The sequence below is a fragment of the Salmo trutta genome, chromosome 12 (assembly GCF_901001165.1).
Source record: "Salmo trutta chromosome 12, fSalTru1.1, whole genome shotgun sequence".
Taxonomy (NCBI): domain Eukaryota; kingdom Metazoa; phylum Chordata; class Actinopteri; order Salmoniformes; family Salmonidae; genus Salmo; species Salmo trutta.
Window position 1 is genome coordinate 14,107,417 of NC_042968.1, and position 22,341 is coordinate 14,129,757.

At 44.9% G+C, this 22,341-nt stretch overlaps 1 protein-coding gene across 2 annotated transcripts; it reads right to left on the minus strand.

Annotated features, from left to right (window-relative positions):
- Positions 1-6,595: 6,595 nt before the first annotated feature.
- On the minus strand, positions 6,596-22,143 carry LOC115202972 (RING finger protein 166). 2 transcript variants are annotated; one of them, XM_029767183.1, is made up of 6 exons: positions 21,578-22,143; positions 12,485-12,641; positions 12,143-12,255; positions 10,670-10,784; positions 10,379-10,486; positions 6,596-10,012 (listed from the first exon to the last, which is right to left on the minus strand). In XM_029767183.1, the coding sequence occupies exons 1-6, from the start codon at positions 21,739-21,741 to the stop codon at positions 9,947-9,949; spliced, it is 723 nt and encodes a 240-aa protein (XP_029623043.1). In that variant the 5' UTR covers positions 21,742-22,143; the 3' UTR covers positions 6,596-9,946. The 2 variants fall into 2 exon arrangements, with proteins under 2 accessions (XP_029623043.1, XP_029623042.1); XM_029767182.1 differs by having other exon boundaries at positions 6,596-10,112; positions 21,578-22,124.
- Between the last annotated feature and the right edge of the window lie 198 nt (positions 22,144-22,341).

A 22,341-nucleotide genomic window follows, 5' to 3' on the forward strand; every position in this document is an offset into this window, starting at 1 on the left:
CTCTTTCCAGTTGCTCAGCACAAGTGGAGCAGCTGAGTGGAGAGAGCTCCCTAAACACACGGCCAGTCACTGCCGGCCGGGAGAAACGCTGCTTTTCTTCAGCAGAATCCAAAACATGTCTGGCATGTCCCAAGGCACTACAAACACGCGCAGGTTGGTGCAACTTGGCTGTCTGTTAGGTGATTTGTAGAGTAGAAGGATGAATGGGGATTGGGTGCTGTGTTGGCACTGGCCGGCAATTAAACGTTTGTCAACTGTTTACTTGTACACTGTTTCACATATACAGCCATGGCAGCAATAGCCAGCTATGTACAGTACCTGCAACTGGAGATGGTCAACCCTTTTTGAACAATAAAACGGTTGTTCTTTTGTTGTTATAACCACCACTCATTTAATAATAATACAAAATAAAGAAATCCATAAAGGGTGAACAAATAAAAATATCTGTGTTAAATGTTAAAATGTACATTGATTGCACATATTATGAATTGCTCTGGATAAGAGTGTCTGCCAAATCAGGGTTTCCCAAACTCGTTTTTGTTTTTGCCCTAGCATTACACAGCTAATTCAAATAATCAAAGCTTGATGATGAGTTGGTTATTTGAATCAGCCGTGTAGTGCTCGGGCAAAATCCTGTGCTAAATGACCAAAATGTGAATATACACAGTAGGTGATACAGTTGTGGAAATAAAGAGACACCTGGACGTTTCTAAGTTGGGAGAGAAAGGGTATCTTGGGCCACAAAACCCATAACTTAGCAGGAAGCCCACGCAGAGCCGAGCTCATCGAGCCAGGCCAGTGTTTTCAGGAGGCCAGATCCCATGGGGCAGGTCTCTGGCACCACCGTCACAGCTCCCTGGGGTGTTGCTGGGGGATTTTAGTGGAGACTGACATGGCAGACACATGGCAGACGCATTCCTCAGCATATCCTGGCTGGAGCCGTCTCGGCCCATCCTTCACCTTTCTGACGCACGAAATGTATGCCAACGTAATTCTTTAGCTGCAGGACACCATGGACCTGGTCAACCATGGACAACTTCTACTACTACTAACATTGTGGAGATCAATATGAATGTAACCGTTTCAGAGGTCTGGCAGAAACGTTGACCAGCCTTACTGGACAGACCCAGAGGATGAGGATGGTAGACAAACACAAGGTTCCGGCTCCAGACGTGATCTTGACCTCTGTCACCGTTCTCCATGATGTGTGCATCAGCTGACGCAGCAGCAGCTTCTAACTATAGCCACTGTGACGCCACAAAAGACCCCTCTCGCCCTATAAATACCCTGTAGCCAGGGTAAGAGAGGCATGGACCTGATACCCTTACAGCAGCAGACGGGTCAAAAATAGAGGCAGTGTGGCTATTTCTGACCCAGTGTGATTTGGGCCTGGTCAAACTCTAGCTCCTGGGTTGGGCTGACATGAGCCTACAAGTCCCTCTCAGGTCCCTGGCACTGATGAGTGGAACCTAGAGAGTTTCCAATGCTCTGCCTGAGTGTGTTAGCTTTCTCCAATTTCATAGAGCTGCGCCTAGCTGTTTCCCTTTGGAACAATCCCTGGGCCTGATCCAGGGATTCGCCTGCCAGTAACCCTCCCTAAACCCCCCCCCCCCCCCCCCCCCCCCCCCACACACACACACACACACACACACACACACACACACACACACACACACACACACACACACACACACACACACACACACACACACACACTTTTTCACAGCTGCTGGGGATTTTGACCCCATTTCCACTTGTCCTGCTACTTTGCTGGATACAGCCACCGTACTAGCTCCTGGGACTATTTGATAGCATAAAGGTCAACGAGTTCCCGTCCATTGAGATAGAGAAGGTGCTTTGATATATCTGTCTTGAGCATTTATGTTGATCAGTTGGCGGTAGTGATGAGAATCTACTGTAGATTAGTGATTAGATAGTATTTATGTGCGTTGGATAAAACTAGTGACAGCTATCTCACGATTAGCTCATGTCACAGACCCAAAACATCACAGAAATCATGAAAAGCACATGTACTCTAGAGAAGAGAGTGAAGGAAGATAAATAAAATATTTGTCTGTAAAATGTTTGTTGAGTGTTGAAACACAACAGACTTTAAACAGAATTAAATTAGTCTGTATTGCCGCCAACAGACACAAATGAAAATACATCCGTGTTGTATTTGTATATCGTGCTCTTGATAAAAGCTCTTGCAAAAGTATTCAGGCCCCTTAGATTTCTTCACATTCTATTGTTCTACAAAGTGGGATTCAAATGGATTTAATTGTCCGTTGTAGTCCAATGACAAGTAACCCTATTTCAAACTGGTTTCCAATAGGCCAACAAAGCATGGGGTCATACAGTATTAGTCTATTAGAAAATCTGAATCAATGAAAAGTGTTGAAGACCATCTGGTAATAGATCCATCTAGAATAGCACTGTAAATTAGGGATAGTGACTACAGCCTTTAGACAAAAGAAGAATCCTATATCGGCACCAGGTTTAAGATTTGTGATCAGCGAGTGGATCAAAGTTGACATTTTTTCCGGTGTGTGTGGACGCTACTACCTACACCGACCCGTTGCCATGGCAACGCTGTCAAAGCATGAATGCCTGCAAGCTCAACTTGACTTCAGGGGATATCCAGCCGGGTCGTGTCTATATGGATATTAATACAAACGTTTAGGCCTATAAATACTGGATAACTTGTTTAGAATAAGCATGCCACTACTCCATTGCTAGTATCATAGTAATACCATCCCAGTTGCCACTTATAGCCCCTGTGAAGACAAAGTGGGGCTATTTTTAGTCTATCCAGCGGATGCTATCTGGCCTGGGGAGATATTTTTGTGAACGACCTCAGCACAGCCTTGCACCGATTCAGAATATTTTCCACAGTGAGTGTTGGGCATTTATAAATATATCTCACTCCTGTAGCTCCCTGACACACTGCGTATTAATGCTATGTGTTGCGCTTGTTACCAAAACCCTGCCACTATGCTGCTGTGGACTGGGGATGGGAGGATTCAGGGGGGTAGTTATATCTGTCCACTTGTTGTGGGGAAAAAAAGCCCTGCAGGCCTGAACAGGTGCAGCTTGGTAACATTTAGCGGCCCGTCGAAATCAGCCAACGCCCCCGTCCTATTTTCCATCTGATATCTGAGATTGTTTTCGTCCAAGGGCTCCTGCTTGCTCACCACATTCGTTTTCCATGCCCTGACCTTTAACCCCAAAGTTCAAGTTGTCCCATTATTCAAAAGAGTCCATCTTCAGAGTGCATAGCGTTAATAACTGTGAAACACCTATATCATTTTCAACATTTGATTAATGACCAGCCAACAGTAAAGGTCTGATGTTCCAAAATGATTTGGCTTGCCATGCTAATTATATTCTACTTACAAAACATTGTATTTATCAAGAAAAAAAAGAAGAAAATAGTGCTTGAAAATGATAAATGATCATGATCTGAAGTATAGTATCATTGGTAAAGATTATGAATATGTGTGTGCACTTTTGATGATAATCAAGTGCAGCTTTGTTCAACGACACTATTTCATATGAAAGCTCAACAGACAGAAGGGTATTTCTGCATGATCCCTCACTATCTTCTCCATTTAGTCTCTTTGCCTGTACAGTGAGGGGAAAAGATATTTGATCACCTGCTGATATTGTACGTTTGCCCACTGACAAAGAAATTATCAGTCTATAATTTTAATGGTAGGTTTATTTGAACAGTGAGAGACAGAATAACAACAAAAAAATCCAGAAAAACGCATGTCAAAAATGTTATAAAATGATTTGCATTTTAATGAGGGAAATAAGTATTTGACCCCTCTGCAAAACATGACTTAGTACTTGGTGGCAAAATCCTTGTTGGCAATCACAGAGGTCAGATGTTTCTTGTAGTTGGCCACTAGGTTACCACACATCTCAGGAGGGATTTTGTCCCACTCCTCTTTGCAGATCTTCTCCAAATCATTAAGGTTTCGAGGCTGACGTTTGGCAACTCAAACCTTCACCTCCCTCCACAGATTTTCTATGGGATTAAGGTCTGGAGACTGGCTAGGCCACTCCAGGACCTTAATGTGCTTCTTCTTGAGCCACTCCTTTGTTGCCTTGGCTGTGTGTTTTGGGTCATTGTCATGCTGGAATACCCATCCACGACCCATTTTCAATGCCCTGGCTGAGGGAAGGAGGTTCTCACCCAAGATTTGACGGTACATGGCCCCGTCCATCGTCCCTTTGATGCGGTGAAGTTGTCCTGTCCCCTTAGCAGAAAAACACCCCCAAAGCATAATGTTTCCACCTCCATGTTTGACGGTGGGGATGGTATTCTTGGGGTCATAGGCAGCATTCCTCCTCCTCCAAACACAGCGAGTTGAGTTGATGCCAAAGAGCTCCATTTTGGTCTCATCTGACCACAACACTTTTACCCAGTTGTCCTCTGAATCCTTCAGATGTTCATTGGCAAACTTCAGACGGGCATGTATATGTGCTTTCTTGAGCAGGGGGACCTTGCGGGCGCTGCAGGATTTCAGTCCTTCACAGCGTAGTGTGTTACCAATTGTTTTCTTGGTGACTATGGTCCCAGCTGCCTTGAGATCATTGACAAGATCCTCCCGTGTAGTTCTGGGCTGATTCCTCACCATTGTCATGATCATTGCAACTCCACGAGGTGAGATCTTGCATGGCGCCCCAGGCCAAGGGAGATTGACAGATCTTTTGTGTTTCTTCCATTTGCGAATTATCGCACCAACTGTTGTCACCTTCTCACCAAGCTGCTTGGCGATGGTCTTGTAGCCCATTCCAGCCTTGTGTAGGTCTACAATCTTGTCCCTGAGATCCTTGGAGCGCTCTTTGGTCTTGGCCATGATGGAGAGTTTGGAATCTGATTGATTGATTGCTTCTGTGGACAGGTGTCTTTTATACAGGTAACAAACTGAGATTAGGAGCACTCCCTTTAAGAGCATTTTTCAGGATTTTTTTGTTGTTATTCTGTCTCTCCCTGTTCAAATAAACCTACCATTAAAATTATAGACTGATCATTTCTTTGTCAGTGGGCAAACGTACAAAATCTTTTTTCCCTCACTGTATGTGTGTGCTGCCATTCAGTAACACACTTTCTCTCTGATATAATGGCAGAGGCCTGCACCTCATCAGTGGCTGACCCATGCCTGGTTCCCAGGCCCCAGTATGAGGGTGGATAGGGAAGGAAGGGGGTTCAAGGGCCAGGTGTTTTGGGGACAGGAGAGCGCTGGACTACAATGGTGGTCACTCTCAAGGGTGGAAGATTATGTCGGCTGATGCACTCAAAATGAATAATCTCATATTTAATGACAAGCGGCAAGATGATAAACTCATTATTTTTATAACATATTATTTCGATATTAAATAATTAGATAGGTTGATTATGCAAAAACGCAAAAGCCTTCTTTCTTCATTATAAGAAAGGTCATTGTAGTGTCACTTGTCATTTCTTTCTCTTGGGGTGAAGTGTTTTTTCTTGACTGTTTTCACACACTATGACACCAGTCATCATTAAAACCTGCATAGAGGTGAAACACAAACAGAGGATCTTAGAGATGACAATGGGTAATGAGGAGAACGTTTTTTCAACCGGTCTGAATAGTCTGTGTGGAGTTTGAAAGGTCTTTATAACCAAGCCTCAGTTATATTAACATAACACAACAAACGCCACCAATCCATAGCTCAATCAAAACATCCTCCAGTGTGGCCCAGGTCACAGGGGCTGCCCTCTGCTCTGTTTAGACTGTGGTTAATTGGACCACTTCACTTTGAGTAACTACTGTGTAGGAAGGACCCTCGTGTCGTCTTATAGCCTATCCCAGACTATAGCAACACCTCCACACTTGCTCAAAACACAAACGTCTAAACTTAACAGCTGAACAATGCCATATCCATTCACCTTGCACCCAGCTTCTGTCCCATGTAGAAAGGTAGACAATGACATCATTATTAATATTGCCAGGGGGCTAATCACAAGCAACAGAAAGAAATGATTTTTGGGTGAAGCATTTACAGTTGTGACACCAGTCCAGGCCCCACCACAGAGTAAAGGTCTGAGTGCGAGAGCAGTTTTGCTTCAGATGCCGCCCGTCTCCAGAGACCACACCGGTTTGGAGGCTCTGCATGCTTGCCGCCTGTCTTCCGTCACCTCAGTGCTGCAGTGTTGTCACAAAGGCCCCTGTTGCCTTCCATTTTAGAGCACCTCCAAAGACAGGCATCTCCCTGGCAACCAGTGGTTGTTTACAGGCCTCTTGGGTCCACAGTGAGCTCTGGGTCCCCCATTCTCCAGTTGAAAAAGGCCCCCACTAAAGGAGATTGTAAGGCCTCTATTCACTGCCAGTAATTATCCGTTGTCCCCAATGTCTCACACCACCCTGTGTACTCTACTTGTTACATACCAGCAGAAGACAGGGATCTTCTCCTGGCAGTACTCCTGATTCAAGTTATGTCTCTAATTTCAGTTCAAAGATCACAACACAGTAAATATGTTACCCATTCAATGTGAAGGTAGTAGTGGGGGTATCAAATTCAAAAATCTAGCGACAACATATCAGGAAGGAAAAAGAGAGAGTGGGATGGGTCAGTGTTTTTATTGAGGGGGGGAAAAAATCTGCTACAAATACAATATCTTATTAAACTTCAAACAGTGTTAGAACTTGAATATCCACATTGTTATTACTGGTATTATTACTATTTTTCAAGAATGCATAAATCACATTTAAACACATACAGGCCCTGACAGTAGGGCCAAAACCCCAGGGTGGGTCTCTAGGGCACAGTGGCCCTGAAGGAAACTATCTGGTTCAAGTGACTGTAGCTCAGTCCCCCTGGGGAGGACAACATCAGCCTGTGTCTATACTGAGTGACATTACATACACTCCCAGGGCAGCCAAGTCCTGGGGGACACAGTCAGAGACACAGGCTCTGTCTTCTCTGATTGCTGTGATACCAGTCTATATGGCAGCCTAACCAAGTTCAGAACAGACAGTCTCAGTAAGGCCCTCTTGAGAAAAATGACCCAACAAAGTTCATACAAATACTTTCCTTTTCACTGTCCTGTTTTTGGTGTATGTCTTTGTTGCAGGTGGTCTATCAGTGTGTGACCTGCAACATTGAGTTTATTTTACAGAGATTGGGCTGGGTTTGACCACAAGCAGGACATCTGGGATGATGATGCACAGTACAGTGGCATTATGCATGGATGCAACAATACACAGAGTGAAAAGTATACATTTCAGGTATACTCCATAGAAAATCTACATTAGGCTACAGCTGTGCACATGAACGCTGATCTAAAACATACAATACCTTTTACCTTACATTTATAAAATAGCATCATTATTAGGTAGTAAAAAAGGCTGAGTAAATGATGAAATGAAAGATGCGTGACAATTCCTTGGTGCCCCAGAAGAAACTCAGGACTTCTCATGGTGACGACAGTTTTTCTCTAATGGCTACCCCTGTCAAGACTGTGCCACCAACCGGTACATTACATTTAAACACTGAAAATATGTCTATCAAATAAGGATGTATTATCTCCAAGAACACTTTGACGAAGCCGAGAGCCCATTTTTGTTTGCCACACTATTGTGCATCTGGGATGGTTTTCTCAGTTGATTTTGCAATCTATACCCATCTATAAAATATTAATGACACAACAGAAATACATTTTGTACCATCCCAGTACTCCAAAACAACATGTTATGACTGAGATTATACTGAACCTTCTCTCTGCTCTTACACAAAAACAGCCACAACTTACATTATCATCCATCATGAAATGGACACATTGGAACGAATGAAAGTAAAAGACAAAGAAATGACACAGAATTCCTACCCTTCAACATATATTTCTGAATTAAAAGTGCAATATTTCAATGCATTGCTCTGTGAAAAAGATATAACTTACGAAAAGTTACACCTAAACCTAAATGTTGCATTCTCTACCGTATGTACAATTCTCCTCGGAAACAAGGAAAAACACAAATGGACAGACCACTATACTTTTACTAGTCAGTCTAGTAACAACTATTCACAATACATAATATCTTCCTCCATTGCTTGCTATATAAGAACAATCTAAACCGTTTCCTATAAGGCATCCTTCATCAGAGTGAGCCAAAACATTATCTTAAATCTCCGTAGATCAATGCTAGCTCAAAGGATACAGTACTACTCAAACATGGCTTATAGTTGGACATCTACTTTGGGGAAACGTACTTTTAGAATTTTATCCCTTTGAAGCAAAGTGCCTTTAAAGAAATGTATCTCATAAGATTGAATATGCAGCTGTTCGGAACAGTTCTGTTTAAATCCAACTTAAATAATTACTGCGTTATCAGAAAGTGGATGTCTTTAACAAACCATTGGAACATAATGGTTGAATATGCCATACACATTCCAGGCCTGTTACAGATTTTCACAGCTCTGATGACCAATGGGTTTTGGGGAGACCCCACTGAGATTGGAGCAGTGTGGATCCTGAAAGGTAAATGGCCGAGGAATATTGCAGATTCTGCAGTGTAGCAACGAACACTTTGACATTTGCATTTGACTATCAGACCAACATTGGTGTTCAAGACACTAATTAACATAAAACTGGACTCTTATGGGGCAGCTACCAACTCAACCACAAGGATAGACTTATCCTACAGTACTCACATCATAATACTGCACTTCTCCTAGTGGGCACTAAACCAAACAGGTCATATATTTAGGCAACACATGGGCATTCTTCACAATACTGTGAATGGGTATAAACATGATGACCGAAGAACAAGTCTTTGAATGACATGTGCCCGGTCTATTTTGAGACTGGGGCGCCCTCTTGTGTTTGAGAGCGTATTACACATGGGCTCTAAGCTCCTGCTAACAACTGTTTGATGCCAGCAGTACAGTACCAACCGGTACTTAGAAAAAGGTGGTAAAACAACGAACACATCTCCAACAAACACGTTTCTTATTATTAGTACACCATTTGAAACTGGAACATTTTCTAAAAATATATTTTTTATCTTGTCTGGTGCTTCATAAAAATATCAGCAGGGTGAAGAATAAATGGAGTACTACAATTCCGTTTCTCAACTGTGAAATAAGAACAATCTATAGTTCAATTATGTAGAAAAATGTGACAAGTGCAAGTATTCACAAGAATTCTGAATACAAAAAAGGGGATAGTTTGAGTTTGTTTTGATTTGCAAATGTTAAGAGTGTGTTGTTGTCGTGATGGGGGTGTAAGAATGTCCTCACTCTCTGTGTTTAACTGGTCATGTCTAGACTGTCACCCAGCGGTAAGATTATCACACTGAGAATGGGGTCAAGCCATTCAACTGTAGTCCCTCAATCAAAACGCCATCAAACTATGCACTTGAGAATAAACTTTAACAGAGCTAATCTGTGGTACTTTTACCAGAACTTGTGTCAAGTGATGGCTTTTTCCTGGAGTTTGAAAATGTTTCCTTTGAACAGTGAAAAATAAAGAGTAAAAGAAAATACCTTAAATCATTACTTTTGGGAACCTTCATACTTTCTGCAGAAGAACAAAAATGTCCATGCTGTACTCATTGTTTTGCATTGCAGTGGTTTTGAATTGCAGCATTTATTGGAGGCCAAGCTCCCCTCCTCCCCAGTATACAGGAAGTGAAGGGGCTGCTGCCGGCTGAGAGGATATGATGTAATGAGACGAGTTAAGCAGGTGAGCAGAGTGGATGAAGGGCCAGGCAGAGGATCAGGGACAGGGTGAGGAGATAATCTCTCTGTAGCTCTCCCAGAGTGGGAGTCTAGGCCAGGGCCAAGTCCTTCCAAACTCTCCCTGTGAGGTGGCTGTGGAGGGGGCTGGATATGAGCTGGATCCAGAGAAAGAAAGAGAGCTAGTGGGGTGTCAGGATGGAAGTGCGTCCCCAGACAGCAGAATGGGGGACTCTCAGTTCTCTGCCATGGAGAGAGCCAGGGCTGCCTGTAGTGCCGCCTCTTCATCGATACTGTAGTCCTGTAAACACAGAGTCAGACAGTCACTCACTTTAACATTTGATTTGACAGGACAGGGCCATGGCTGCCTGCAGTGATGACTCCTCGTCAATGCTGTAGTCCTGCAAACACAAAGTCAGACAGTCAACCACTGAGCAAATAATGCCTGACACCAAATAAATAAAGCAGACTGCTTTGAGATATGCAGTGCATTTATGTAACAGTACTGGGATATTAGAGCGACAGTACTGGGATATTACAGCGACAGTACTGGGATATTACAGCGACAGTACTGGGATATTACAGTTACATTATTAACAACAGAACTGCTCTAGTCCTATCTAAAGAACAGACGACACAGAGCCCAGACCCCAACCCTTATCCTCACCACAAACGTGTCGTAGGAGAACTTGTGCCGGTGGAGCAGGTGCTGGAGGAAGTTGGAGCTCTTGTAGCTGGGGTCCCCCCAGGGCATGGCTGAACATACAGGACACACCTAGAAGCACACCAACCAACCAACAACCCTGTCATTACCTCACCACTACACCAAACCAGAATGCAGTAGAATCTCATGCAGTGACGTCAATGTCGCGTAACACTTCATATCAGCACATAAATGCTTGAGGAAATTCAGACTACGACAGTGTCCATAGTTCAGGGTATAACATAGCAGACTGACCACTTTGTTGGGATCGTTGCGGTGGTTCTCCATACAGTGTTTGACCAGCTCCTGTTGGTCCAGATTGCGGGCTCCACAGAATGGGCATGAAAAGGTGGAGCGGTTTGGAACATTGCTGCAGGCAGGGAGAAAACACGTTTAGTAGGAGCCATAATGGATACAACATGGGTATGCATCACACACACACACACTTTGCCAGACACACACTGGATGGTGTGTTGTTGTCTGTGTGAATATAAACCCAAAGTCTGAGGCCCAGTTTCCAGACACTAGTAGGATGCCAATCATGTCCAGCAACACACCTGGAAGGACAGCTGGTCTGTGTGGACATGAGGGTCAGAGAGCAACGTGCTGCAGTGACATTTACGCTAGCCGAGCCACACAGCCGTAGAACAGGGTCCTGAACAATGTGTTCATTAACTCACTGCTCCATCAGCACTACACCAAGACAACAGGCCTATTCACACACTACCCTACACAGCTGACCAGGGGCAGCCCATTAGAGTCCCATCAGACTTAAGGTTGACAGGTCTCTCAGGTAGGACACAGTCTACTAGCTAATGGGAAATGTCCATTTGACAGACGTCTATTTGAATAGCCGATAAGGGTGCACACTATACTGCGGACTTAATAGAACAGCAATGTCCTCAGAAAAACTCCACAAAATATACCAACCAACCATAATTGCAGCTTTGGGCGGGCAAAAAAAAAGTGACAATTTAGTCAGAATAATTACTTCCTGACAAGTAGACAACACCAGCAGATGGTCCACTGTGTTCTCTGGGTCTTCAACTAGACGAGACTGCCTTTGTGGTGCTGGCAACATCGCCCAATTAAATTGTGTTTTGGAATGTGTCAACCTTGAAAAGACACAGATAAGCCGTTCTGTGTTCACTCGTGATTTCCAGATGGTCACTATAGACGTCACAGAACCTGATCACTGATCTTCCTCAGACTAGTAACTCGGTGCTTCTAGCACATGTTGGGAGTGGGACCTCCTCTGGCTGAGTTGTTCACAGACCCTCCAGACAGAAAGACCCTATCCCAGGTATTCCCAAACTGGGATAGGTAAAAATGTGATTCACATTTTTTTTTTTTAAATATACATATATAAATTTATTCTCTTCACATTTTCAAATTGTCCATTAATAAGCCACGGGAGTTTTTTGGAGCGAGAATTAAGACGACTTTCGAGTAGTAAGACATGTATAAAAGCAAGATACCATTAATAAGAAGGGGCTAGAAGCGTCTTATATGATGAACTACCGAGTGGCTATGACAGGCAAGTCCCATACTATTGTGGAGGACTTAATTCTTCCTGCTGCCGCGGATATGGCTGGGACAATGCTGGGGGAAAAGGCCCCAAAAAAACTATACAGACAATGTCTTCTTCAAACAACACTGTTTAACGACGCATCAGTGACATGGCAGGAGATGTTTTGAAACAATTAGACAGACAGAGAGAGAGATTACCTGGGAATGGGCTGTGAAGTGGGGACCACAGGCACAAACTTTGGGCAGTTGGCCATCTGTTCCTGGACCTTTGCGCAAGAGGAGATGTGTGACCTCATTTTGACCAGAGACACCTGGAGCCCGCCAGTGGAAAGGAGGAGGAGAGAGAGAGGGAGGGGTGGGACATAGAAAGAGGGAGAGGTAGAGGAACAGGAGAGAGAGAGAGAGCAAGACATGCTATTAAGTGAATAAATGGGCAGGGAGATGTTTTGAGAGTGTGTGAGTGATAGTGTGTATCATCAAGTGTGCGTCTGTAAAGTATGTGTGTTGGACAGAGTGGCAGGCCATAGTAGTGTGGTTCACCTTCTTACTGCAGCCCCGACAGGGGGCCTTGTAGTTGGACAGCTGTTTCTCCACACTGGAGGACTTGTCCACCTTCTTTGGGTCAAAAGGCATGCGGCACAGAGGGCAGAGGGGAGAGGTGACCTGGAGACAAGGCTGCAGACACTCCCCACAGAACCTGCACACACACACACACAGACCAAGAGGCAGTCAGTCGTTGAATGATACGTAAAGTCTAAACACAAAGTGAATCAGAGCGATTATTCGGAGCGAGTGTCCCAGAAAAATGTGTCATCTCAATGAGATGTGTTTGTGTGCTTCAATAACATTCTCTGAACCTCTTCTCAAGGTTTGCCCGCACTGTGAACTCCAGTCAGTCTCCTTCAGTGCCATTAGAGAAGTGGTGTATCTATTTGCTGGGGCAGCGTCCCTCAGTCAGACAGCACCAGCATTCAACCCATCATCATCTCCTCTGGCGGCTCTGAGCAACGTGGGCACCGCTGGGTGCTGGGCCACGGTGGGGCCGAGAAATGCCCCTGTGGTGGCATGCAAACAGGCTGAGTGATGGGCAGTCACCTCCCATGACGACATGAGTCAGCACTGCCAGGGGGACCTAACACGGGGGGGTTAGCATAATGCAGGGAGGGCGACGTCAGCAAACAGAGGGCCCAGAGAGCTGATTTTGGGCTGGCCGCGAAACCTCCCCTGACAAACGAGCCAGGAGTTTATACTGCCAGAGTACTGAATCATTGCGGATTTTTACAGCGCTGCCGGGTGCTTTATGGCCCTGTCAGCCTGAAGGCGAGCGGGTAGGGTAGGGAGGGGTCAGATATGTAAGGAACCATGTTGCACCTCAGAACTCAGATCTCCCTGCATAGCCACAACCAGTCTTGGTTCTAACTTTGCGGGTCTACCGCTGATCTTCTCTTTCAGCTGGTGACCAGAACTCACCGCTTGTGGAAGAAGCCGTGCAGTCTGCCCTCAGGCAGGCTAATCAAGTGGCTAATAAACTCAACACAGCGGAGCGCTAAATAGCGTCAGGGGATGTCTATTAAAGTAATGGCACTGTGTTTCAGCACCTTAGTTATCGCATTAGCATGGGCTTAGTTTTAAAATCGCTAAACATCTCTCACTTCACTCCATCCATACTCAACCAGCTACATGACCCATGTGACCTCCTCTGGAGTCACTTCCTTCTTCCCAGTCACATGGGAAACCCCAAAACACTGGCAATCGTTTAGTAAAAATGTAATCTAGTCAAAACATGTTCAAAATATCCACAAACTCTATTGGTTTCCATCCGCCAAACAACACTGTTGAGCTGAGAAGTGGATGCCTACATTAAGATTAAAACATGCGTATAAATTAGGCCTCGTGAGTAAGCCTAGACCTATTCTCAAGAGAGTCCACAATACTTGGAAAGACATTTCTTTGAGAAATTATACATGAGTGTAGAGGCTGGTAATAATATTCTCTGGGCCAATCATTGCCTCGTATTCAAAAAGGTACACTCAGCTAGCCTAGGCTGTAGAATTGCCGCACATCTCAATATCAGAGCAGTACAAGTCATTTGCCGTCCTTTTCTACTACCATAATAAACCAATAGCATCGTGAAAGACGTTGGCCAAATGATTGCTACAATGCTGACACTAGGATCCAACAACCTAACATGTTACTGTTTGTATGCGCGAGGCTCAGCTAGCATAAATGTCACCGGAGCACATTGCGTTCTGACCCTCATGTCGGACTCAGTTGTTCCGTGAGGTGTTGTCCGAAAGTGCGGGCCTGTGTCTATCTCGCAAAGTGTGGTGTCTGTCAGGTTAGATCAAAATAACGTTTGCAGTCTGTCCTCATACCTATTCACGCTCCCAGACACTCCAGAAAACGATCCCAAAAACCTATTTATAGATCAATAAAACAGATAGGTGGGAGGGACTTTTTTGCAGCTCCAAAACAGATCGTTTGGGGACCCGTTTGATCAGCTGAGATGTAGTGAAGCTCTCTGTCTGGACCGTGATGAAGGACTGTCTAGGGTTGATACTGTCTAGAGACTAGACAGACCAACTTGAGAGGAGCATCATTGAACAAAGCACATATATTCAAACAGCACTGATGAATACTAAAAGCCAACAGTGCTAAAACACCATCATTTTGGCCTGTCACAGACAGACAGACAGACAGACAGACAGACAGACAGACAGACAGACAGACAGACAGACAGACAGACAGACAGACAGACAGACGGTACGACAGTGTCGAACTACAACGGTCTGCAGAACATGCAGCGAGCAACACGAGCCCCATAAAAACGCTCATCTCCCTCTCCTGCAGAGAACAACTCCTCCACATAAAAGTCTGAGGGGAAACTTATCTCCATATCAATGAAATACAAATCTGTCCCAAGTACCCCAGCGGCAGCAGAGGTCTTTCAAAGTAAGCATCCTGAACGTAAGCCAACTTCTCTTCTAGCCTCGTCTGTCATCACTTAAAGATGCCTGGGTTTAGTAGACTCCTATTAGAGACTTAAATCACCGCCACTGTATTTAACATTCAGACAGCAGAACGCCACCACCTGCAGGCTCACACACACACACACGTCTTGCGTTTAACTGAGAAGGGGCTAAAGAAAGAGTTGTGGTCAAGTGTGTGGTGACATGGGAGTGACAAACACTCAAGGGTGAAAATGGCGTTGTTGAAATACTGTTCTGTACTGCCTAGTTGTACACATTTTGGCCATGCCCAATTTGCTTCCCGAGTATTTACATGAAATTCTCATCCATAGATAAAAGATAAGCAGTTGCCTACTATTTAGAATATTACACAGGAATGTGATTATTAGGCTCCCCAAGGAAGGTGTTAAAGGAGCAGGCGAGGAACAGCCTATTCCTCCAGGAGTAAAAGACAGTCAACAAAGAGGCCTATCTATGTGTAAAAATAGTGCCATCTCCCCATTATAGATAGAGAGAGAGACAATGGCCTCGCCTGCCGTCACAACGCAGCACACACCTGGCCCAAGGATACCGGGACGACTTGCTGATGCATATGGTATATGATGATGATGTATGGCGCTATAAGGAGAGAAGCTCCATAACGGTGTATATTTGACCTACCCTCTCCACCTCCCTCCCTGAAGGAATGAGGCGAGCCGACCATGTTTCCTGTGCTGAGGAGGGAGAGGAAGCTTTCGGAGAGATATTTGCTGCCACTTCAGGAGCTGCAGAGGTAGGCTAATGAGAGCAAATGAAGCCAGGTGCTACTAGAACACAGAAGCCTCAGGGCTGGCTCCTCGCCATCTGCACCTCAGCTCAGCTCAATCTACTTCTCAGAAATACAGTAAAGTAGACAGTGCAGAGCATAGAGGAGAAGTAGGAACTCATGGCTGTTTCTCCCCTTGAACAGACACAGGCTTCCACCTTAAAACAATCCGATTTAACAGAGCAGAGAGGGTATGAGTTTGCGAGGGCATTTCGCACATTCAGCAAGTTTGACATGCCAGAACATCTTTACATGTGACTTTCAGAAGCTTCGTTCTCAGCTGAAATAAGGCTCTTCTCACACGCCGTCAGATGGGCTTGTCACTGTAACGTCACAGGACAGAATTAAAGGCTTGACATCGCAGAAAACCAGCAGCAGAAATGAGGGAAACCATAGAGCTAGCCTGTATAATCTCCTGCAGTATCAGAGGAGACTACTGCCCATCCCAGTCAACCCCTTGCTCACACATCCCCTGCCTGCCCATTGAAACACATGGCTTACGTGACACTCCACTGTTAGAGGGGGTGGGTGCGAGGACGGTTCGTTTTGACATGACACACCTCAAGGTTCTCTCGGCTGGACATCCTCTGAATGTACCGTAACACCAAAGTCACTGTATCTCAACGCAGAGGGAAAAGCTTCAACGTGCAAGAGAATCGCTCCCAGTATAGCCTAGAAGACTGTAGTGCAATGTACATCATTGTGAGCACTAGGAATGAGAATCCAGCAGTAGGCTAGGTTGTGAAACAAACACACTTTTCACAGAGAGTGTCACGTGTGCTCCCTCTCCGGCCTCTAGGTCACCAGGCTGCTTATTATGGCGCACACCTGTCACCATCGTTACGCACACCTGCGCGACTCAGCGCACATCGTTACAGAATAACGCCTCACCTAAGGGAGGCATAAGGGATTTTATATATATTCTGTGTCAGGTGGAATAACGTCGGGTTCGGGAGCTGCTACAGGCTCCCCCGCCTCCGCCGGGCTCCCCTGCCTGAGCCGGATCGCCGGGCTCCCCTGCCTGAGCCGGTCTGTCAGATCCCCGCTCATCAGCAGGGGTGACCTGTCCGCTCCTGATCCCCGGGATCGTCCCTTTGGTTGGCGTCCTGCGGCTGAAGCCACGCGTCGGGGAGGGGGTACTGTAACGTGTGCGCCCTCACTGGCCTCTAGGTCACCAGGCTGCTCGTTATGACGCACACCTGTCACCATCGTTACGCGCACTTGCGCAGCGTCAGACTCACCTGGACTCCTTCACTTCCCTGATTACATTCCATATATATAGGCGTCCTTAATTCTGTGTCATATATATATAGCACTCCCTTTGGTTCCTTCCACAGGCGTCATTGTTTCTGTGTCATGTCTGTGTGTTGTTTGTGTTTCTTGTTTTGTATTATGTTGCGTTTATTTATTTTAAAAAAACACTCGCTCCCTGAACTTGCTTCCCGACTTTCAGCGCACATCGTTACAGAGAGGAAGCCAAGAAGAGTCTCAGTAATGGCTTAAAATATCCACCTGCTCTTTCTAGAGGAACCAAAATTGATCTGAGGACATTTAAGGACTGTTTCTGCAAATTACTGTCTGCATGAGAGGCAAAACAAACCCTTCAATTCTGCCACTGTACTGAGACAACTAAACGAAAGCCACCTCAGTCAGCTTTTCAGGCTACCGCCCACGCACACAGGAAGGTTCAGCTAAAGGTATCCTGATGCAACATCAGACCACACAAAGTGCATGATCAGTTCTCTGCCAGGTTGCAATGCCAATCGTGCTTGGCAACAGTCTGAAGTAGTCAACTGTTTTTGTTGTTGTAGCTACAATAGTTACACAGTATATTGCCCTTTCCCACAGACCCATTTAGCAGAGTGGGGAGCTGATTAGAAAGCCATATTGGCCAGAGGAAACAGACTTAAAATCCAACAGTGGGATCCATGCCAGCGCCACAGGAGGCAAAGCAGGTGCACGAGTCCGTGTGTATGTGATTGTGTGCGAGCGAGCGAGACTGCACGCTTAAGCAATGCATGCACACAGTAGTGTAGAAGGTAATGAGTGGTCTCCTCCGTGGCCTGAGAGAGCAGTAAGAGGCTCCCAGGGGAGACCTTTGTTCACTCTCCCCAGCAGCAGCTCGGCTGGAGCAGGGGAGAGTGAACGAATGGAGCGAGAGACAGCGAAAGGTATGCCGGCACACTGCCTAGCTGAGTGAAAACATGAGAATGCAGGACAACCTTGAAGGAATAAAAGCTCCTGTTTTGCTCCTTTCCTCCCTCCCTCCCTTTCTCTCTCTCTCTCAACGGGCAAACTTCATCAAATCACCCTAGACAAGGAAGGAGGTGGGGGATGGGTAGGAGTCAGGCTGCCGTGGGTTCAGCCCACTAACAACGCCACGTGAAGAAGAGAGGGATGGAGGGAGAGAGATACAGAAAAAGGAGAGAGTAGGCGAGGGATGAAGCTTAGGTAAAGGCTTTGAGCAGGTGTGTTACTGGACTGGGTTATGCTGATGCACACTGTATGAGACACACCCATTTCTCCATTGAAGCTTTTGTCTATGTTCAAGAGAAGATTGGGGTAAGGGGTTGAAACAGCCAGATGGAGACTTTACCACTGAGTGGGATACGGATTAGGTCTGGCCTCTTGAGGTTTCAACAGATTGAGGTTTGCGATGAAGACTAAAGTGCATGCTCTGGAGAGTTTGAGTGAGATAACGTTGGGATTGTGGAGCGGTCCTTTTGGGGGAGGGATTTGGAATTTACAAACTGATATACGGTTCCTATCTCAAGTAAAATCAAATTTTATTAGTCACATGCGCCGAATAGAACAGGTGTAGAACAGTGAAATGCTTAGTACTTACGAGCCCCTAACCAACAATGCAGTTTTAAAAAATACGGCTAAGAAAGGTACCGGTACAGAATCAATGTGCGGAGGCACCGGTTAGTTGAGGCAGTATGTACATGTAGGTAGAGTTATTAAAAAGTGACTGTGCATAGATGATACAAACAGAGAGTAGCAGCGGTGTAAAAGATGGGGAGAGGGGGGTGGGGGGGGGGGGGGGCAATGCAAATAGTCTGGGTGGCCATTTGATTAGATGATTTGATCTTATTCATAATATTGTCTATAATGCTGAATAGACCAGAGTCTCTCAGTTTTGTCCTGGGCAAGGTAATACAGACACTTGGAAAAAGTAATCTCATACCAAGATCAATGGCTAAAAATGAGTTGTCCACATGGATACATACCTGTGAGCCACTGGAGACTTCAGAGGGGAGGACGGCTCATAATAATGGCTGGAATTTAGTGAATGGAATGGTATCAAACACCTGGTTTCATGTGGTCTTTAGCGTCACCATGACAATGAGCAGCACCAGGACATGTGCGTGCAAGTGTACTTTTCTACTCAGCTCTGTGTGTGTGGTAGTGCAATCATGACAACAGTGTTTAATTCCATCATCCCCAGCTCTTTTTTCTCCCGCAGGATTACATCCATGTACATTTCATGCTTCAAGTGTTGTTGTCAGGATAATAGCACAGACAGAACCTTTAGTTCTGGGTTCAACCAGAACCACTGACCTCAATAATGAGGTTTAATAGAAAATACATTAATTCTCCCTGTGGTTATTTCTATATTTAGACTGACTGTATGCACATGTCCCTAAACGACAGTTATATGCCCCTCACTGGCATTATGCTGTATGAATACAGAGCAGAGAACATTTTTTGTACTTAAGAGAGATATTGGTCATATCTGAGTCAACGACATGACCACTTCTAGTTGAATTAACGTTAAACACAAAATATAAATGTACAGTATTAGCCCATGTTTTCTACACACTTTCATGAGTGTTGATATCTGCTTGGACACTAACTCCTGATGAGGAAGAGGATGGCTTGCGTAAGTGTCAACCTCAGCAAAGGTGTGTGTGTGTGATGTGAGATGTTGACATCCACAGAGCCAGTCTCACACAGATGGGACGAGCCTACATGCATGTCAGATAGAAGTGTGCCACAGAAAAGCTGTATGTCACTGGAGCGAGCAGGCAAATGAAAAACGAGAAGAGCTGCTCTGAGTACCTCGCCCAAATGTCATCAGCAAACTCAGCACTGCTGGTGGGACAGGCCAACAGACAGCCACACAGCAAACTACACCTTGAGCAGACTATTCAATCCACCCACCAGACCCACATTACACCACTTCCTACAACACAGACCAAAAAAAAAACAAAAAAAATGGGGCTCTGAGGTCTGTCTGACTCACGTCTTTAAATGAGCAGCCATATTAGCGCTCCCATTGTCAGAGAAATAAAATCCTAAAGAAGGGCAGGGGGAACGGTTTGTTTGGCGAGTGACAACGCAGTCAGCTTCAAGTCAACCCTACACATTCATTCCTGTAGACACACAGAAGGTGTCAAAGAGGAAGAATAGAAGAGAGCTGTTTTCAAAATGCCAGTAATCTTCAGTGTTGACAGCAGAAGAATGGGCATCAAGTTGCCCTCAAAAATAACATTTTAGAGTAGACTACATCTAGACCTTTTCTGTGTAACTGCTAGTAATGAAATTCACAGGAGGCAAAAAAAATAAAACACAGGCAGTGTTACTTCAGCTACAGCCCTGCTAAGATGTTTATTAACGTTCAGATTAGGGGAGCTAGCCATAATAGTCAATAACTGGCGAAGATGTGGCTCCTCCAAATAGCTTTTTAAAAACTCATTCAAATGGCTTATAAAACTGGAGCATTCAGACCCCTTGGTTTACAACCTTGTGGTGTGTGTTCTTACCAAAACAAGTATAGCCTAACAATTGTAAAAAATGTGTCTTATTGAGGCAAATTAATTCCATGTTCTCAACCTAACTTTTACAACCACTATCCAGCGAGCTTCCTTTCACAGCTGCAGTCTTTTCATGTACATGTGAAATGATCACAGTGAGAGAATGGTGCAGGCAGAAGCTCTGCTCAGTGTTCCAGCTCTGCTCAATGTTCCAGAAGCAGCACCTCACAGATCAAAGGCAACTCTCATGTGCCACACTGAGGTTATATTACCCACGTTCCCGAGGCCTAGTCAAGGACATCGTGGCAAGCTTATGGTGAAATGCAGTGGTGGGAAAAAAAACATGAAGAAAAAAAACATGAATAATTCGGCTTCTTCTCTGACTGAGTGCTAAAACGCTACAGAAACATGATAGAGCAAACAATGCAATGAGCGTCATGACAATCCAAAACATCCCATTCAACATGTTAATATTGTTGTTTCCACATATCCTAGTGCTGGCTTAAAGTATACACAACGGTCTTCCTCTTTTCGACAACACGTCTCATTTTAGCCTAGACAGCCGATCGTGGGCACCATCTAGTGCCTACTATCGGCTGCCTCGGCTAATCTAATTTGTGTTGAGTTAGCCACGCATTTCCTCCGTCTGTGGCTATTATCTCTTTATTATGAAAAAGCTGTTGTCCAACATTTCTCATCAAATCCGCTATAATAGCCTAGCTAGTATTTTACGTCGATGTTGTGTTTCGGGAGGCACTGAACTACCACCTAGCCCGCTTTGTTCTACTGTCTGAGCTCCCTTGCGTTCCCTTTGGCAAGTTGGCATCCCAAGAAAAACAAAAATATTATCCCTATCCCAGTATCAGTGCAGTTTTTTATATCATAGATGTGCCATTTTTGCTGTGAATCATAAGCATTTTATAACAAAACCGTTACTTTAAGTGACAAGCAAAAAATAAGGTTGACAGCTCAGTATCTGCAGACTGATAAGTGACAACTAATACAAATATGAGAGACGTTCTGCTATATACAATAATAGCACGTTGTTGTTTAAGTGGGAGACTTGTCTGAGAAGCAAGAGATCACAAATCCGTCAACTTACGTGTGGGCACATCTTCCAATGGTGACAGGTTTATGATACACCTCCAGGCAAATTGGGCAGGAGAACTGGCTCTCGAGGCTCTCGCCAGTGGCAGCTGCCCCGTTTTGTTGGTGCTGCCTGAGCTGATGAGTAGCCGACACAAAACTGCGAAACATCGCCATCATGAACGAGGATCTTGCTCGCACTTCGTTCTCGACTACGGCTGCAACTACCTGGGTGTATTCACATCGAGTATTTACATCGATTGTGCACGATGGACATCCTTCGTGTGAATAAAGCGTATGAATAAAGCTATGAACTGTTTGTGTAAAAATAATTTAGCTAACAGACACTACATCAGTCCGCTACACGAGCGCTCGAGAGGACACGCCGAAGCACGAAAGAAGTAAACATTACAAGACAGTGCAGGTTGACGAGAGGACCTGAGCCGGGCGCTGAGCAGATTATTCGATCTTCAAATCATTTTGATTTACATACAACTGACCAAAATATATCCAGATTCTTAAAAGATCAGGGAATTTGCACAACTGCGCGTTCAGGGCGACTCTAACGAACAAGCCGTACAGCTACAACAAAAAGATTACGTTTCTGGGCATTGAAGTCTCGTTCGCGATATCACCAATTCAGTTTACAGCCGCTTCAAACTACAGTCCCAGAATACATTGTTTCACTGTGTTGTAAAATGTTTACGTTATTAGAGTTCTAATTTTCTCTTTTAAATATGTGTTGCAACATTGATTAATGTGATACATCCACAAAAAGAA